General features: G+C 40.8%; 1 protein-coding gene across 50 annotated transcripts in view; it reads left to right on the forward strand.

Moving 5' to 3' along the window:
- Positions 1–14,211, forward strand: part of TTLL5 (tubulin tyrosine ligase like 5) — a 129,699-nt gene that overhangs the window by 68,474 nt on the left and 47,014 nt on the right. For 36 of the 50 annotated variants that reach the window (XR_015288116.1, XR_015288107.1, XR_015288105.1 and 33 more), the window contains one exon: positions 6,995–7,149. The exons of 11 other annotated variants lie outside the window; for them this stretch is intronic. Coding sequence is in view for 27 of the 39 variants with exons in the window: in XM_086893361.1 (XP_086749487.1) it covers positions 6,995–7,149 (155 nt within the window). In the remaining 12 variants the exon portion in view is untranslated. Of the gene's footprint in view, positions 1–6,994; positions 7,150–7,235; positions 7,408–8,059; positions 8,337–14,211 lie in introns of those variants that run through there. 3 more of the 50 variants (XM_086893381.1, XM_086893383.1, XR_015288123.1) reach the window with 2 other exon arrangements.

The raw sequence follows: 14,211 nt of genomic DNA on the forward strand, positions 1-14,211 counted from the left end.
GGTTGTGGAAGTGAAAGTATCACTGTAGTTTCTGCAGTGCTCATGTTGAACTCCTTCTGCTCTGAGGCTCCACAGGGAATATAAACAGAGGGTTTTGTTATAATGCAGCAACATCTGCAGATAGTCACCAAACAGGCCAGGCTGTGCAGCTAGGTCTCATATTATGGGAAAGATTACACCCTGATCATCAAACTTTTGGCAGGATTGTGCCTTGTAAAAATCACTCCCACTGGAAGTTTTGAGGCAGTGTCTAAATGAAAGCCTGACTTTTTCAGGAGAAGGAAGAGGGGGAGTTCAACCATCCACAGCAGCAGCACTAACTTGAGTTTTCTTTTTTCATTGTTAAATGGATGCATATGCTGGAGACACTACAAAGGAATTTGCAAGTTTGTCAGGTTTCCCAGGAATGTCTTTGGCAGGTCTTTGTCTGGAACGTTTTCTGGAGACTGGAACACTTGTGCTCTGTATGCATATGTATATCCTGTAAGCTGGTAAGCTCAGAGAGCAAAGAAGGAATGTCACAGGCCTTTGGCCAGATCAGCCTTGGTACACACATAGATTTCACACTACCTAGCCTTGTTAGCCCCAGTTCTTGCCACATGGCCAACTGTTACTGCAAATTCAAATCTGTACATAAAATGAAAGTGCTTTAGTATGGGGTGTGGTCAGCAAGATGGCCTGGGTAACAGAAAGGTGGTTCTAGAAAAATCTGTTTTTATTACATGATTTCCTCATGGCATTTGTAGTGGTACATTTTGTTACACTGTTCAGAAAGTGGTTGTGGTTGTGTGTCTTATTTGTGATCTGGGGTTTCCTTTACCTCTTAAGAGGCAGGTTAAGATCTTGTGTTTTTTGTTTTTTTTTCCTTTTTCCCCCCCAATACTGGGATAGCCTATTGGATTCCAGTATCTTGATTCATTAAGGAAGTCGAGGCAGCTGGACTATTTCCAGTAGTACTAGCAATAGTGATAGTACTGTGAGCTGTGTTAGACCGAGTCATGTCAGCCTGTGCTGGATCACAGATGTACATGGGAGCTCTTTGGTAAAGCAAGGAAAATGCAACACACTAGGGAAAGGACAGGTTAACAGTGAGTATTTGTATTACATCTAGTAATCAGTAGCATCTAGTCAGTCATTTTTGAAGGCTGAAGGAAGAAAAATAACTGAAGTAATAGAGCAAAATTTCTTTTTTTTTTGCTCCACATGGCAAGTTCTTAACTCTTCCCTTCTGTTAAAGATTTCATGTATTCTGAAAGCCTTAGGGGTATCTGTGTTTGAGGAAGGCTTGGCAAGTGCAAATACATGTGACTATGAAAGCCAGGTAACAAAAGAAGCAGCACATTTCATTTGCAAAATATTGGATAAGGTTGGCATTGCTGGCTGAATAATAAATAATAAAATGGAGAATTAGAGATTGACTGAAGGGTCTTGAAGGAGTCAAACTGAATAAACTTAGGGATACATATGCTTACAGAGCATATGGGTAAAAATAGATTGAAAGGCAGAGGAGAACACGCACTAAAAATAATGAAACATTTTGCACATTTGCAGTTTTCAAGTGGAATGGTTCCCTCTTTGAGCTCATGATACAGTGTCATCTTGTCCTGACTCATCAAAATTTAAGGATTCTCATTTGATCTTAAGGCAGAGGATCTTATATGTATCTCGTCATGATTCTTGTCCAATCCTTCTTTATGCAAAAAGGTTTCTCAGTAAACAGTTTATTCATGTATGCCTTTGTAACCTGTTGATAGGGTACACTGTGCTGAAAGCCTTGTCTCCTCCTGTTTCTGACTGAAAATTTTGTCATTTTGAAGGTTTTTTTGGTAGAGACAAAGTAGGCCTATGGTTACTGCATCTTTCGGCATATCTTCTAGGCATAACATGTGAAATATAGCTTGAGCTCTGGACTCCTTTTCCTCCTCACCAGTCAGAAAGATCCAAATGGAAATGTGAGATGTGTGAACTGCGGAGGATGCAGTGTGGCTCCAAGTACGAGAAATGATCTTTAGACTTTGTAGATCTCCAATCTCCACCACTTTTTAGGCAACAAGATATGACTGGCTTCTGCCACAGAAAAGTGCTAGTACTGCTAACTGGAGGAGGATCAAGTAGGCGATTTATAGTGTATTGCTTGTTGTAACATGTTGACCAGTGAAACTTTGGATCTGCTGTTCAGGATGTTGGTAATGAAAATTTAAGTCACTTTTTCGCTGCCTGCCAAGAGGGGCAGAGTAACAGCTTCTAGTGGTGATGTGTCCCTGTTTCACCCTGATTGACTCCTACAAACTAGCAAGAGAAGCATTCAGGGTTTCAGGAGGCTTTTCCTGAATCCATGGAGGCTGATCTGCAACATTCATTATTATTTTCTTTTCTGATTGTTTTAATTGATGGCTTTAGCTTAATTCAACCATTAGAGAAGATCAAAAAGAAAATACTAACTTTATTATAGAAAAAAAGATTATTGAATATGATAATGGGAAACTCCTGAAGGACTAGTACAGTGTGAATCAGAAAAGTGAAAGATATTAAGCTCTTTTTCTGACTCTTGCTTGTGATTTCTTTGAATTACTGTTCAGTGGATCTTTGTCTATAGGCTGCTGTTAATTGGAAGTAAATTCAATCCTGAAGTTTTTAGTCCTGTCTGTACTTGGAAAACTCATATTTCATACTGAATTTTTAAAGCAGATTAACAAAAACCCCTCAACTCCTATATTCAGCACTTGGGGTATCATTCTGTTTTGTGGCCTTGTTTTCTGTATCAAAGATTTTTCAGAAATGAATTTCTCTGAATAAGGCATGATGATAGAAATCAGTTATTTTAGGCTTATGTGTCTCTGTTGGCAAGGCAAGTGTATTGCAGTCATGAACTTAACTTGCAAGATTTAAATATAAAAATAAATGTAGGAAAGTATTTCAGCATTATGCAATAATTTGTCTTTTGGCTAATTAGCATTATATTGAAGTAAATATAACAGTACATATACGTACTGTTCCTAACACAGGTCTGTGTTGATATGGCTGTGACAGCCCACATGTTCTTCTCCTCTTCCCCCATTTTTTCATGTTGTATCGTAAATGGCAGTACATCAAGTGAGTTCTTTTCCTTCTGTGAGAGCTTTTGGGGATCTACTGTATCATGGTGTTCTTCAGTTAGCATGTTCCTTTCAGCTTCTGACATCTTTGCTATCTCAATCAGTTTAAAAACTGTAGCAAACCTTTATGAATCCTTCTATCGTAAGAGATATTAGCTGTGTATTGTCTTGCCTTTTACAAGGTCCACCAAGAATGTGTAGATGTGACAAGAGATGTTTGAAAATCTGGATGTTTGAAGTGTGCAGTGCAGCCCACACAGGTATCCTGTCCTACAGTCAGTGTGAGGAAAAATACTCTCAAGTCCATCACTGCTAATGAAAAACAGGAATCTTACCAAGCAGGAGAGTTTGAACCCATCTTGTTGCAACTCAGTTTGAAAATTAACTTAATTCTTTGCGATGCACACCAATACCTACATTCTCTGTTGAGCCCCACTAGCCTTTCTTGGTTTTGGAGAGATTTTTTTATTTGTTTGGTTTTTCTCCATTAGTACTATTTCGGAAGCTACAAGCTCTTCTATATGGATATTTTGGTCCAGGTGCTCTACATTACCTTTTACTCTAAAGTAACAACTGATTTGCTACTATTTGCCTCTGTAAATGGAAGAATGCAGTCCCATCAGGTGCACAGGAAGACTAGAAAATGAAGCCACTGCTAAGTACAGATGTGTTGGGGGTGCCTCAGTAATCCTCCCAAACAACATCCTGGCCAGCTAATTATAGCAGCTGAAATGTCTCAAAGCATGGCACAGGAGCAAGCAGTAACACCTGTCTGGGTGGGCTGGGTGCAGCTAAAGCTTATATTCTTGCTGGTGTTCTCTCCCTTTCTGAATCCTTTGCCTGTGTTTAATCCTGCTGTAGTTTAAACACCTGTCTATCTGGAATGTGTGAAATGTTGCTATTACCCATGCTAAGCTATTTGCTCACCTGCTTAAAAAGACAACTTTCAAATAAACAATGATACATTGATACAATGGTAATTGAAAAGGAAAGCATGTCCCAGCAATAGAGTAGGATTGAGGTGGTAATTCATCAAACTAAATGGTTCTTGGCATCAAGATGACCAGGAGAGAAAATTGGATGAAGTCATCTTCATTTCACACATTGGATGTGTTAGCTAAAGTTGTGATCACTGTTGCTGACAAGCTAAGAATTGTATATAACCTATTTTATTTACCATGTTGCCTTCTGTGTTTGCATCATTTACCATTCTTCCTTCTTTTCAGACAATAAATTCTTTGTGACCAGCAACTGCCATTGTTAGGTATTTGTATAGTGCCTGGCACAATCAGAACTAAATCTAATTTGAAGCTTTCTGTTACTGCAATGGACATGCTTTAAATTTTAATTGAATTCTACAGAACACAGCAACATTCAGGGTGAGGTAGAAGCACCAAAATGACACCTAACATTGTTTTCTATAAAAGGTGAATAACACTAGCCGTTACTAAGCTTGCTTGATAATGTCCCACTGTAAGATCTTGTCTTAAATTGATTATAGTGTTCTGAAACTTTATTCATTTGAATTAATGTTTTCTATGCTTATTCAGTTTTCAGAATACTTCAGGCAAGGTGAAGTATTCCAGCCAAAATCAAGGCTGGATTAAAAAAGAAATAAAAAATTGTGCATTTTAATAGCTACAGAACTTTTCCTTTAAATCTGTTCATCTCCCATGCTTTGAAGTAGCAATTTGGAATTCAGAATTTTGTTGAAGCTTGATTGCAGAGTAACTGTTTGAAAAGCTTCAGGTGTAGTATGCTCAGCTAGACCTTCTCAGCTTCCTGAAGGTTCTCTCCACACTGAGGATGCTAAAGTGAATTTCTCTGTTTTTGCACCTCTAGTGTACTTTGGCTTGAGCTTCTGTTCTTCTGTGTTTTCAGTAATTTGGTGCAAGTTTGGTTGGGGACCTCTCTGACTTGACTGCAGAGTTAGTAGGAGTTCTGCCAGGGTGTGGAGAACAGCTAGGATAGGGAGGCTGTGATATTTATATCTGAACATAATTTAGGAGAGGACACTAAGAACCATTCAGATGGAAGAACAGACATGGATGGAGTGGTAGTGTGGTAAGTGTGGTCCAGTGAGCAGCCCACATTCAAGGGCTGGATGAAGAAAAGAGGCTGGCAAAAGGAGTGGACTAGGGAGGGGAATGAAACCAGAACTACTAGGATACAGGACATGTGAGAAACCAAGAATGGAAGTGTGGAAAGAGGGATCAAGTAACTACTCCTGTGGAAAGTTCCAAACCTGAAATAGTGTGGATCAGGGTCCAGAAGTGGTGGGGAAGCTGGGGCTGGAAGTCTGTAAGAATGAAACTGTACTGAAGAAGACAAGGAGAATGACACCTGAAATACAGAAGCTGAGACTGACTGAGAATAATGACACACAAATGAGGAGCAAGAATGGGGAAGGATAGAGCTGAGAAGGGATGAGAAAAGTGGCTGCTTTTGGAGAAGTGGGCAGAAGCCTAAGGTATAGCCGCTAGAATTTAATCCTGTCCAGAAATTCAAATAGGAGTTCTGAATTTACAAAATGCTTAGGTGCCTTGTACTACTAAAACACAGGAGGGACAGCCTACTGTGTTGTCAATGGCAATGCTTATAGTCCAGAGTTCAGTGAGAGGACTGTCTGAAGTCCTCAACAAGCCCATTTTAAGTATGAGTTTAGTGTATTCCAATGAAGATGGTATGTGCTTGTTTGAGTAATTGCACACAAATTCTGTTAAAGGAGCATTGTTAAGCTATGCTTAAGTCAAACTTTGGGTGCCTTAATAAGTATCACCTTTGAGATCTGGAGCAGATGCAGTGCTAGTTGTTAGACTCTTCTTTCTGTCTGTGTCCTGTGTTTCATTGTCTGTGTGCCTTCCAGTTGCTACAGAAGTGAGGAGGGCCAAGTAAGTAAGTCAGTTTCACCATATGATCCTAAGCATCATGCAGACCCTGATGTTTTTGCTGCTCCTAAAAAAGTGATCATGTAATTTAAGGTAGTTGTATGTCGGCGTCTGTCTGGGAGGCCTTTGTAAAGTTTGCTTTTCAACTTTTCTGTTGTTTTGTTACTTTTTTTTTTTTCCAAAATGTAAACTGTTATACTGCTGTAGTAGATCCATTGCATTATGTATTTCTTCAGTACATCAACACGTAGTGTCTGCTTGCATAGTTTGATCTTTCAAGAGTATAAGCAATGCAGGAGGAATGCTCATAGAAAGAAATAATGAAATACGTGTTATATGCTTAAAAACTCACAGGTTTTAGAGCTTAATATTGCAAATGTACACCTAACATGTTTTTTGTGCATTCATTTGTGTGAACACAGTACTTTGTAAGTGGTTGTGTGAGCAGTTTTTTCATGTTTGGTTGAGTTTTGGTTTGAATTTTGTATCCAAGCTACTTAAGCTTTTGGGTTGTGCCTATATGTATAGAGCAGGTAGAGACAGGACAGGTGCATATGGTTGGCTTCCTGACACAGCTCACGATGACTGGAGAGGTACTCTGGTCTCTGCTCAGTGTAATATAAGCTTCTAGCTTTTGCTCATTGCATGTGGAGTTCATTTTTCACATGTCAGGAACTTTTTCACTTTGGGATTTTTTCCCCATATTTGTCCTTTTCCTCCTGTGTCTTTCTCTGAATGGAAGGGCTGTAATTTTCGTGCTGGCCCCTGAATTCATCTCAGGCATGGTGGATGTTGGTGTCATCTCTCACTGCCTTATGCAACTAGCACAGTGTTTTTGCATTTGAGTACTTCCATTTTCTAGCAGTTTCACTTCTCTTAGTACATACTCTATCCTATTTACTTAGTGATACCTTTTTCTCTTTTCTTGGCTTTTAATTGTTTCTGATAGTTTGTTTGGATTTGTTTTTGTTTTGTTTCTCTTTTTTTCTTTTTTCTTTTTTTTTCCTCTAGTTAACAAACCTGGACTTGGCAAGTGGAGCTATAAGCAAAGGGAATGCAACTGCCCCACAGAGCTATTGGTCACCACTCAACAAAAGAGGGTCACTGTGGCCTGTTCAGTCAGTCACTCATAGAGATGACAAAAGATCTGTCTCTTCAGCAGTCAGGTAAGTTAAAATTACAGCTCTAGCGTCTTGAAGAAGAATGAAATACACTCAGCTCATTTGTAATTTGTGTTTGGCTTCTTGCTCAGATGCAGGAACGTGTCCAGAGAAGGGCAACACAGATGGTGAAGGGTCTGGAGCACAAGTCTTATGTGAAGCAGCTAAGGGAGCTGTGGTTGTTTATCCTGGAGAAAAGGAGTCTTGGGGAGTGGGAGGCTTAATATTGCTCTGTACAACTCCCTGAAGGGAGGTTGTGGCAAGGTGTGTGTTGATCTCTTCTCCCAAAGAACAAATGATAGGACAAGAGGAAATGACCTCAAGTTCAGTCAGGGGAAGTTTAGATTAGATATTAGGAAAAATTTATTCACCAGAAGGGTTCTCAAGTATTGAAACAGGCTACTGAGGGAGGTGGTCGAGTCACTGAGGGTTTTTAAAACGTGTAGATGTGGTACTTAGGGACATGTTTTAATGACTTGGTAGTGCTAAGGTTAACAGCTGGACTTGAGGATCTTAAAAGGAGGATCTTTTCCAGCATAAACAATTCTATGATTCTAAGGGCTTAGTAATGGTTCCTCTCAGGTCTGGAAACTAGCCCTATGAAAATAGCTATGTTCCCAGAGCTGTGAGGTTCATGGTGAAGTAAGGGCAGATGAACATGGTGGATGAGAGGGAAGTGTCTGTTTTTCCTTGATCATTTCCCATCCCTGCATCTGTAAGTTTAGGTTTGCTGGCATTGAGACATATATGCAGAATGCGAACTTAGACCTGATGCTGCAGAAATCTCCACTAAGTCCTCATCTTTGTGCTTTAATTTAGATTGTTCTAAGATAGAGCAGTGTTTATCACAGTTTATTTTCCAGATGTCTTCTTTATATACTGTATTAATTTTGGGTATTGGAATTTATATTTGCAGCTTATACACTCTTGGGAATCAGGGCAGAGGACTGATTCTGCAGTAAAGCCATTCTTCCTGTGATTCAGAGAGCAGCAAGATTTACTTGCAGGAGTCTGAATCTTGGAAGCTAGGAACAAGGCAAACTTGCTGCAGTACCCAGGCAGGAATACAAGCCCAAGACTGGTGGAGATTTGACTTCTTCCTTTGCCACTCCAGTAAATAATATTGATTCCTTTGCCTAAGTGTTCATTTTTGTCTTTTAAAACAGAATAATAAAGCAGAGCCTTCTCCAAGACATGAGTTTAGGTCTGGAAAGCACTGTGTGCATGAATATACTGATTTTTATTACTGGTGCCTGAATGCTACTGGAAAATGCAGGGAAGTGAGAGAGTTAGAAACACAGTGCAGAAGGCATGTGATCTGAGTGATGATCCTTTCCCAAATGGGTCCTTCAATAGAAAGATTGTAATGGGATTTGGAAAGCTCAAGTAAAATTGTTCTTGTTTCATCAGTCACTACTTTTCATCCTGCCTAAAGAAGAGGAATGTGAGAAATGAATTCCTGGCCTGTTTCTGTTCCAGCACAATGTTTGCCTCAGGGGTTTAAAATTATTAAGAGAAGTGGTGGTGATTCTGTTCTTGGACCCTATCCAGGCAAGCTATTACCCAATCCAAATAAAGAACCTATCCAACAGGTGTAAATAGCCTTCCCCTCCTACATGGCTTGGGAGAGCAGCAGCATGCAGGCTGTCCTGGAGCTTCCATTCCCTTTTCAGCTCTCTTTGCACCTTTGCATGGGCTCACAGAGCTGTAAACCCCACCACTAATGCCCAGAACTCCACTCTGAATGACTTCCAGGGTGGTGCCTCATCTAGCATTGTGTGCATAGTTTAATGTCTTTAGTTAAAATTTTTGTTTTATTTTGTACAGTAATCTGAAAATACTTCAGAATTTTCCAGTCACAACTTCAAACCTTTTACGAGTCATTTAGTCTTTCATTACTTCAGTTGTTCTGTTTTTATCCTCAGAACAAGAGTCAGAAAGATTCCTTAAGACTCCCTATTGAATTATTTTATATTCATGTCTGCTTTTATTGAATGGCCAAAATACCGGGAGTTAAGAGTTTTGTGTAAATCTGGGAATGAAAAAAAATTCTTGAGGCAGTGCTGGATTACTTGGTCTGTGAACTTGTGTTTAATGAGAGAATTCCAAAAGGAAAATCAAGGTCATGATACATGGATGTGGCTATCTTGTATTATAAATGCCTTTTTTGCTACTTGATTTGTTACACTGGAGCAAGCAATTCATAGAGGGTCATCTAATAGGTGTCAGCCTGTGCTCAGTGCTGGATGACTGAAGAAAAGCTTCCTGTTTTGTTCCATTGAGATCCTAGTCTATCAGTTGCAGAATTCAGCAAGGATGGAAATGTTTTGTAAATGGATCTCTTATCTGGCTTGCACTTAGCTCCAGTTCCAACATGTGTATCTGAAGTGCAGTCCTCACTGTTATTTGTATGCCTGTGTGGTAAATTTAAGCCATTTTAGTGCTGCTGAAGATTGTTAGAAAATTTTGGCTTGATGCTTGCAAATCTGTAGGATTCAGGCTATTCTTTTTGACAAATCATCTTCCCCTTTAATTCTCACTCTCCCGGTTCTGACTTACCTAAATGTATCTCAAAAGAAGGTATGCTTTATTTTGTTGATTCCTTTTCTTTGCATGAGATAAGGTGCCAAATTAGTAGTCTGCTTGCCAAAAGGCAAAGGAGGTCTTGGGTTTGTAATACAGAGACAGGGGACTGTTCTAGATATGTTAAAATGTTATTTTATAAGTCTGTGCTGCTGTGCATTTTGAGATTTCTTTTTGCCACTTCCTATAAGCATTGGTACTATTTCCACTCAAATGATGGTCTAGATTGTTGCTGCACCTCAGACAGAGAGGCCTGCAGGGCTGCACAAGAGGTGATATGTTCCAAGTTTATGTGGCCTTACTTCTGACTACTGTGACATGACTGTCAACCTCTGCCACATTTGCTGGAGACCTGCCTTTGTATATCAATGAAGTTATGCCAGATCTGTTCTCTCCTTTAACCCTAGTCCTGTCTCAGTGCCCTATCTCAGTTCCGTCTCAGCCTCTCACTCAGTCCATTGGGCAGGATTGTCACTCCTTCACATTGTGCTGTAAAGGCATCAAATGCAGTTAACATGTCTTGTAGTATAGTTATTAAAGACTACCATATATAATTTTTATCACAATTTTAGTAATGTAATCTAAGATCCACAGCCATAAAAGTGATTCCTCATTATTCAGTGAAACTACTAGTCAACTGAAGCCAAGACCATACTAGAGCTGCTCTTGAAAAAGCATTCTTCTGAAAGCATTCTTGGTTTCATAATAAAGGTAAAAAATCAGGTGTTTAACAGAATGAAACTTGCTTATTCAAAACATAAACTGGCTTTGAAGTACCTGTTAGCAACTAGCTGCATAATCCCTAGTTGTAAGGACAGTAGATGGAGGTTAGTAGAGGTTTCTGGCACAGGAATTTGCAGCTGCTATGCCGCTTGCTCTTTGAAAAAGACAGTGGATTTTGTCTCCAAGGATGGGCTCCATTGGTCACTAAAGCTCTAAGACCTGGACCAAAACTAGCAAGGAAGATTTCTTTCTAGCTGGTACAGATTTCTGTGTTTTCAGTGGGCACCTTGGATTCAGCAATAGCTATCCTTGCTCATGTTCATCTTGTAGAATTCATAGGGACAGTAAATTGGCAAGAATTCAGCAGTGAAATGGTCAGTGTTTTCTCAGATCTCTGTTTCATTAGCTTCTCGCTCTTTTGTAACATCTATCTCAAACCTGAAGACCGACCTTGCACTTCTAAACTGCTCAGCATTTTTTTTCCTTGGATTTTCTGACAGACTTAGCTAATTTGGTTAGGGCAGGCAGGCAAGCTTCCTTGTCATTAGTCAGTGGGTAGAATGGCAGTCAAATTTATATTAGAGAGCCTATGAATGGCTACTGCAGTCAGAGAAAAGGGATCTCCTCTTTTCCTTGCTTGACGTGTCTGAAATATTTCTTAGCTCATAATTTCTGCCAATGTGCTCAGATTCATCAAGAAATGTTTTGTTGGGAGACTTGACTAATCTGGTTTAAATTTATATAAACACATGCCTTTTCAGTTTTCTGATCTAAGGGGTTTTAAGTTTAATTTACTCTGGTATCACTCTCAGTGATAGTAATAGCAACAGCTCTTAGGGCCTTGCAAGCTGTGTGCGCGTACCTGCTGTTATTTCCAGGTTCCCAAACAATCTCTGGTTTGGGTATTTTCATTTTTATTTTTCCTTGCCTAGAAGTATCAGATAGGGTGGAAAACCAGAAGATGCTGTCTAGACATTTATCATCTCAGATGCTTCTGGGTTGCATTGCATATATTTACTGCTCATGTACAAATGAACAATGTAGGTGCAGGAAATCCGGTACTACTTTAAAAGCTTCCTGTGCTTGCTCTAATAGAAAATATAGATTAATTTATATCCCAAAAATTCTACAGCAAAATGATTGTACACTCTGCTCTCTTGCACACCCCAGCTCACAAAGTAAGATTGCTGTGCTGCATCCTCTGAAAGTATCCCAAATCAGGACCTTGCTTTTAATTGCTGGCCTTCCTTAACCTTGGCTGGGTAGTGGATACTTTTTATCCTTATTCCCTATCTGGTGCCTACTGCTGCTTCATGCCAGTTCCTTTTACTGCAAGGTGTACATGTACTATGTGTTTTAGGTTTCAGATGCTCTGATCACACCAAGTATATATCCTTTGGACTTCTGAGGAAGAATCCCAGGTCTCTTTTGAGTTTTTTTCTGGTATTTGGCTTCCGTAGTTTCATTGAATCTTTGAGTTTTGCCAGAAAGACCCCAGACAGCAATCACCAGCTATGGTTCACTGGTCTCAATCCTTTGTGTCAAAGGGGCAGTTGGCTGTGTTTGACATGAAGGGAAGGTGAAAGTGGCTTTGTTGTTTCCTCAGTTTTTATTTTAAATTTTGGAGTTGTGGAATGTGAGAAAAAATCATGCTTGGACCCTGACTAGACAGGCTCAGAAGAGCAATGAGAAGAGGGAGACTGAAATAGACAGAAGATGTGCGGGGTGATTCTTACAAGAATAGAGGGTGAGCACTTGATGGGACAGTCTTGCCTTTTTGCAAGGCTCTTGAGCTGGACTGGGGTGGGCTTAGCATGGCAGAAGCAACATGGGTGTTGCAGTTGGGGCTGTGGGAGACAGTTAACTATGTATGGACTTGCAGCAAGAAGTAAGCACAAGAGAATTCCCTGGGATGTTGGCAGCAAACACCAAGTTTTTATAAGAATAAACCTCTTTGTATGTTATGTATGTGTTGCCTTGTAGTTCTGGGTTGGTGGTAACTTTATTCTCTTCCTAATCATTTTTTAAAGCTCCCTGAAGTTTCTTGCAAAGTGGAGGCTGCCTGACTGCTTTCCGGTGCTGCATTTGCCAAGTGTTCAGAGCCTATTTGTTTGCACATCTTTGCATCTAGGTGTAAGGTACCTTGTGGGCTCAGCTATGCTGATGCCTCTGGGGGAAATGAAGGGAGAAAGCAGCAAGCACTGAGGGTTATACAGTAGGCCTTCAGTTCAACTTGGGCAAACTGCAGTGACCTTAACACCTCCCTGGCTAAGCACTACAGAAGTGCCAGAGCCGCAGCCCAACAGCACTGAGTCTAGCCCTGTGCTAGCAGAGCCACATGTCTGCTCCTTGTTCTCCACAGTGCTTTTTCTCTTCTCTTTTCTTTGTACTTTAATGCCTGAATTAATTAAATTTTTTATTCAAGGTGGAGAAGTAGTTGAGGGTGGGTTCAGTGATTTTTCTGTGACATCTGTCTGCACTGCCTCAGCAGCTCTGTCATGCTGATTCTACAAGTGGTCCTTGAGAGGCAGCATTTCTGAGAGCCCAGAATTTGGGGTTTATTAATTCCTTCTAAGAGGAGGTTTGAGGAGGGCAGGTGGAAAATAGAACTACTACCTGGGTAGCTGTACATTTTTGCAAGTCACCCTGTTTTCAGTTTGTGCGTGTTCTTCTCCCGCTGCATGCATATTTGTGCGTGTAACTCCTGCCTCAACACCCTCTTATTTTTTGTTGGTTTTTTTTTTTCCCCACACGTCTCCCAGGGTCACCAGTGACAACTTGTTAAGTGTGGAAGCGAGGTGGCTGTCTTACTTGAGAAATACATGGCTTGCCTTGTGTGTGTATATATATATACACACACACACATATATATATTTAATATATATATTTGTGTATATATATATATACATACATACATATATATATATATATATATATGTATGTATATTTAATATATCTATTGGTCACACTAAGGAAACTTGTGTTGTCAGGGCCAATTGCTCTCCCTCCTGCTTGGAAATCGCTCTGGGCCTCAGCACCATGGATTGGCACAGTCCTCAAGGATCTCTGCTTCCCACAGCTAGGCCTTGGCTCTGTCTGTCTGGAGCCTCCAGGAGAGGAAAGGCGGAAAGCTCGTGACTTGCCCAGACAGTCTGAGGCCTGGCCCTGCAGCCTCAGCTCCCCAGACGCTGTTGAGTCGGACTTGGCTGGCAGCCGCCGCACTGTTACTTTTCCGAGGTAATAAGTGAGATTAATCACAGGACCCTTTCCAGAGGCAAAGGAGGTTTGTGCTGTGTGCAGGGAGAGACCATAGGAGCCAGTGCTGGGGCTGTGAGCTGGAGGCGAAAGCTGGGGCCTCACAGCAGGGCGGAGCAGGGCACCAGTGGAGTTGTGCAAGTGTGGCCTCTCTGCTCAGCTGCCTCAGGGAAGCATTGCTGGAGCTGCGGCCTGCTGCCTCCCCTGCGTGGGCCCTGGCTGAGCACAGGGGGCACAGCTTCTGCATTACCTTTGTCTGCCAGCCTCGGACAGTTACATTTTCTGCAAATAACTCAAAATCTGAGGGGGACCAGGCTTCTTTTTGAGTGCATGACTTCCAGAGGAGATAGGAGGATCTTTCCTTCTCTTCCTTACAGCATACTATGGAGAGCAAGCAGCCCACGTTGACAGGTGGAGAGGAGTGACAGGAGTCACCTATCTTCTCCCAGACCAATATTGCATAATTATTTTGGGTTTCCTCTTTTCTGACCTTACCTTAATGTAAAC

The sequence above is a fragment of the Cyanistes caeruleus genome, chromosome 6, assembly GCF_971803275.1.
Source record: "Cyanistes caeruleus chromosome 6, bCyaCae1.hap1.1, whole genome shotgun sequence".
NCBI lineage: Eukaryota > Metazoa > Chordata > Aves > Passeriformes > Paridae > Cyanistes > Cyanistes caeruleus.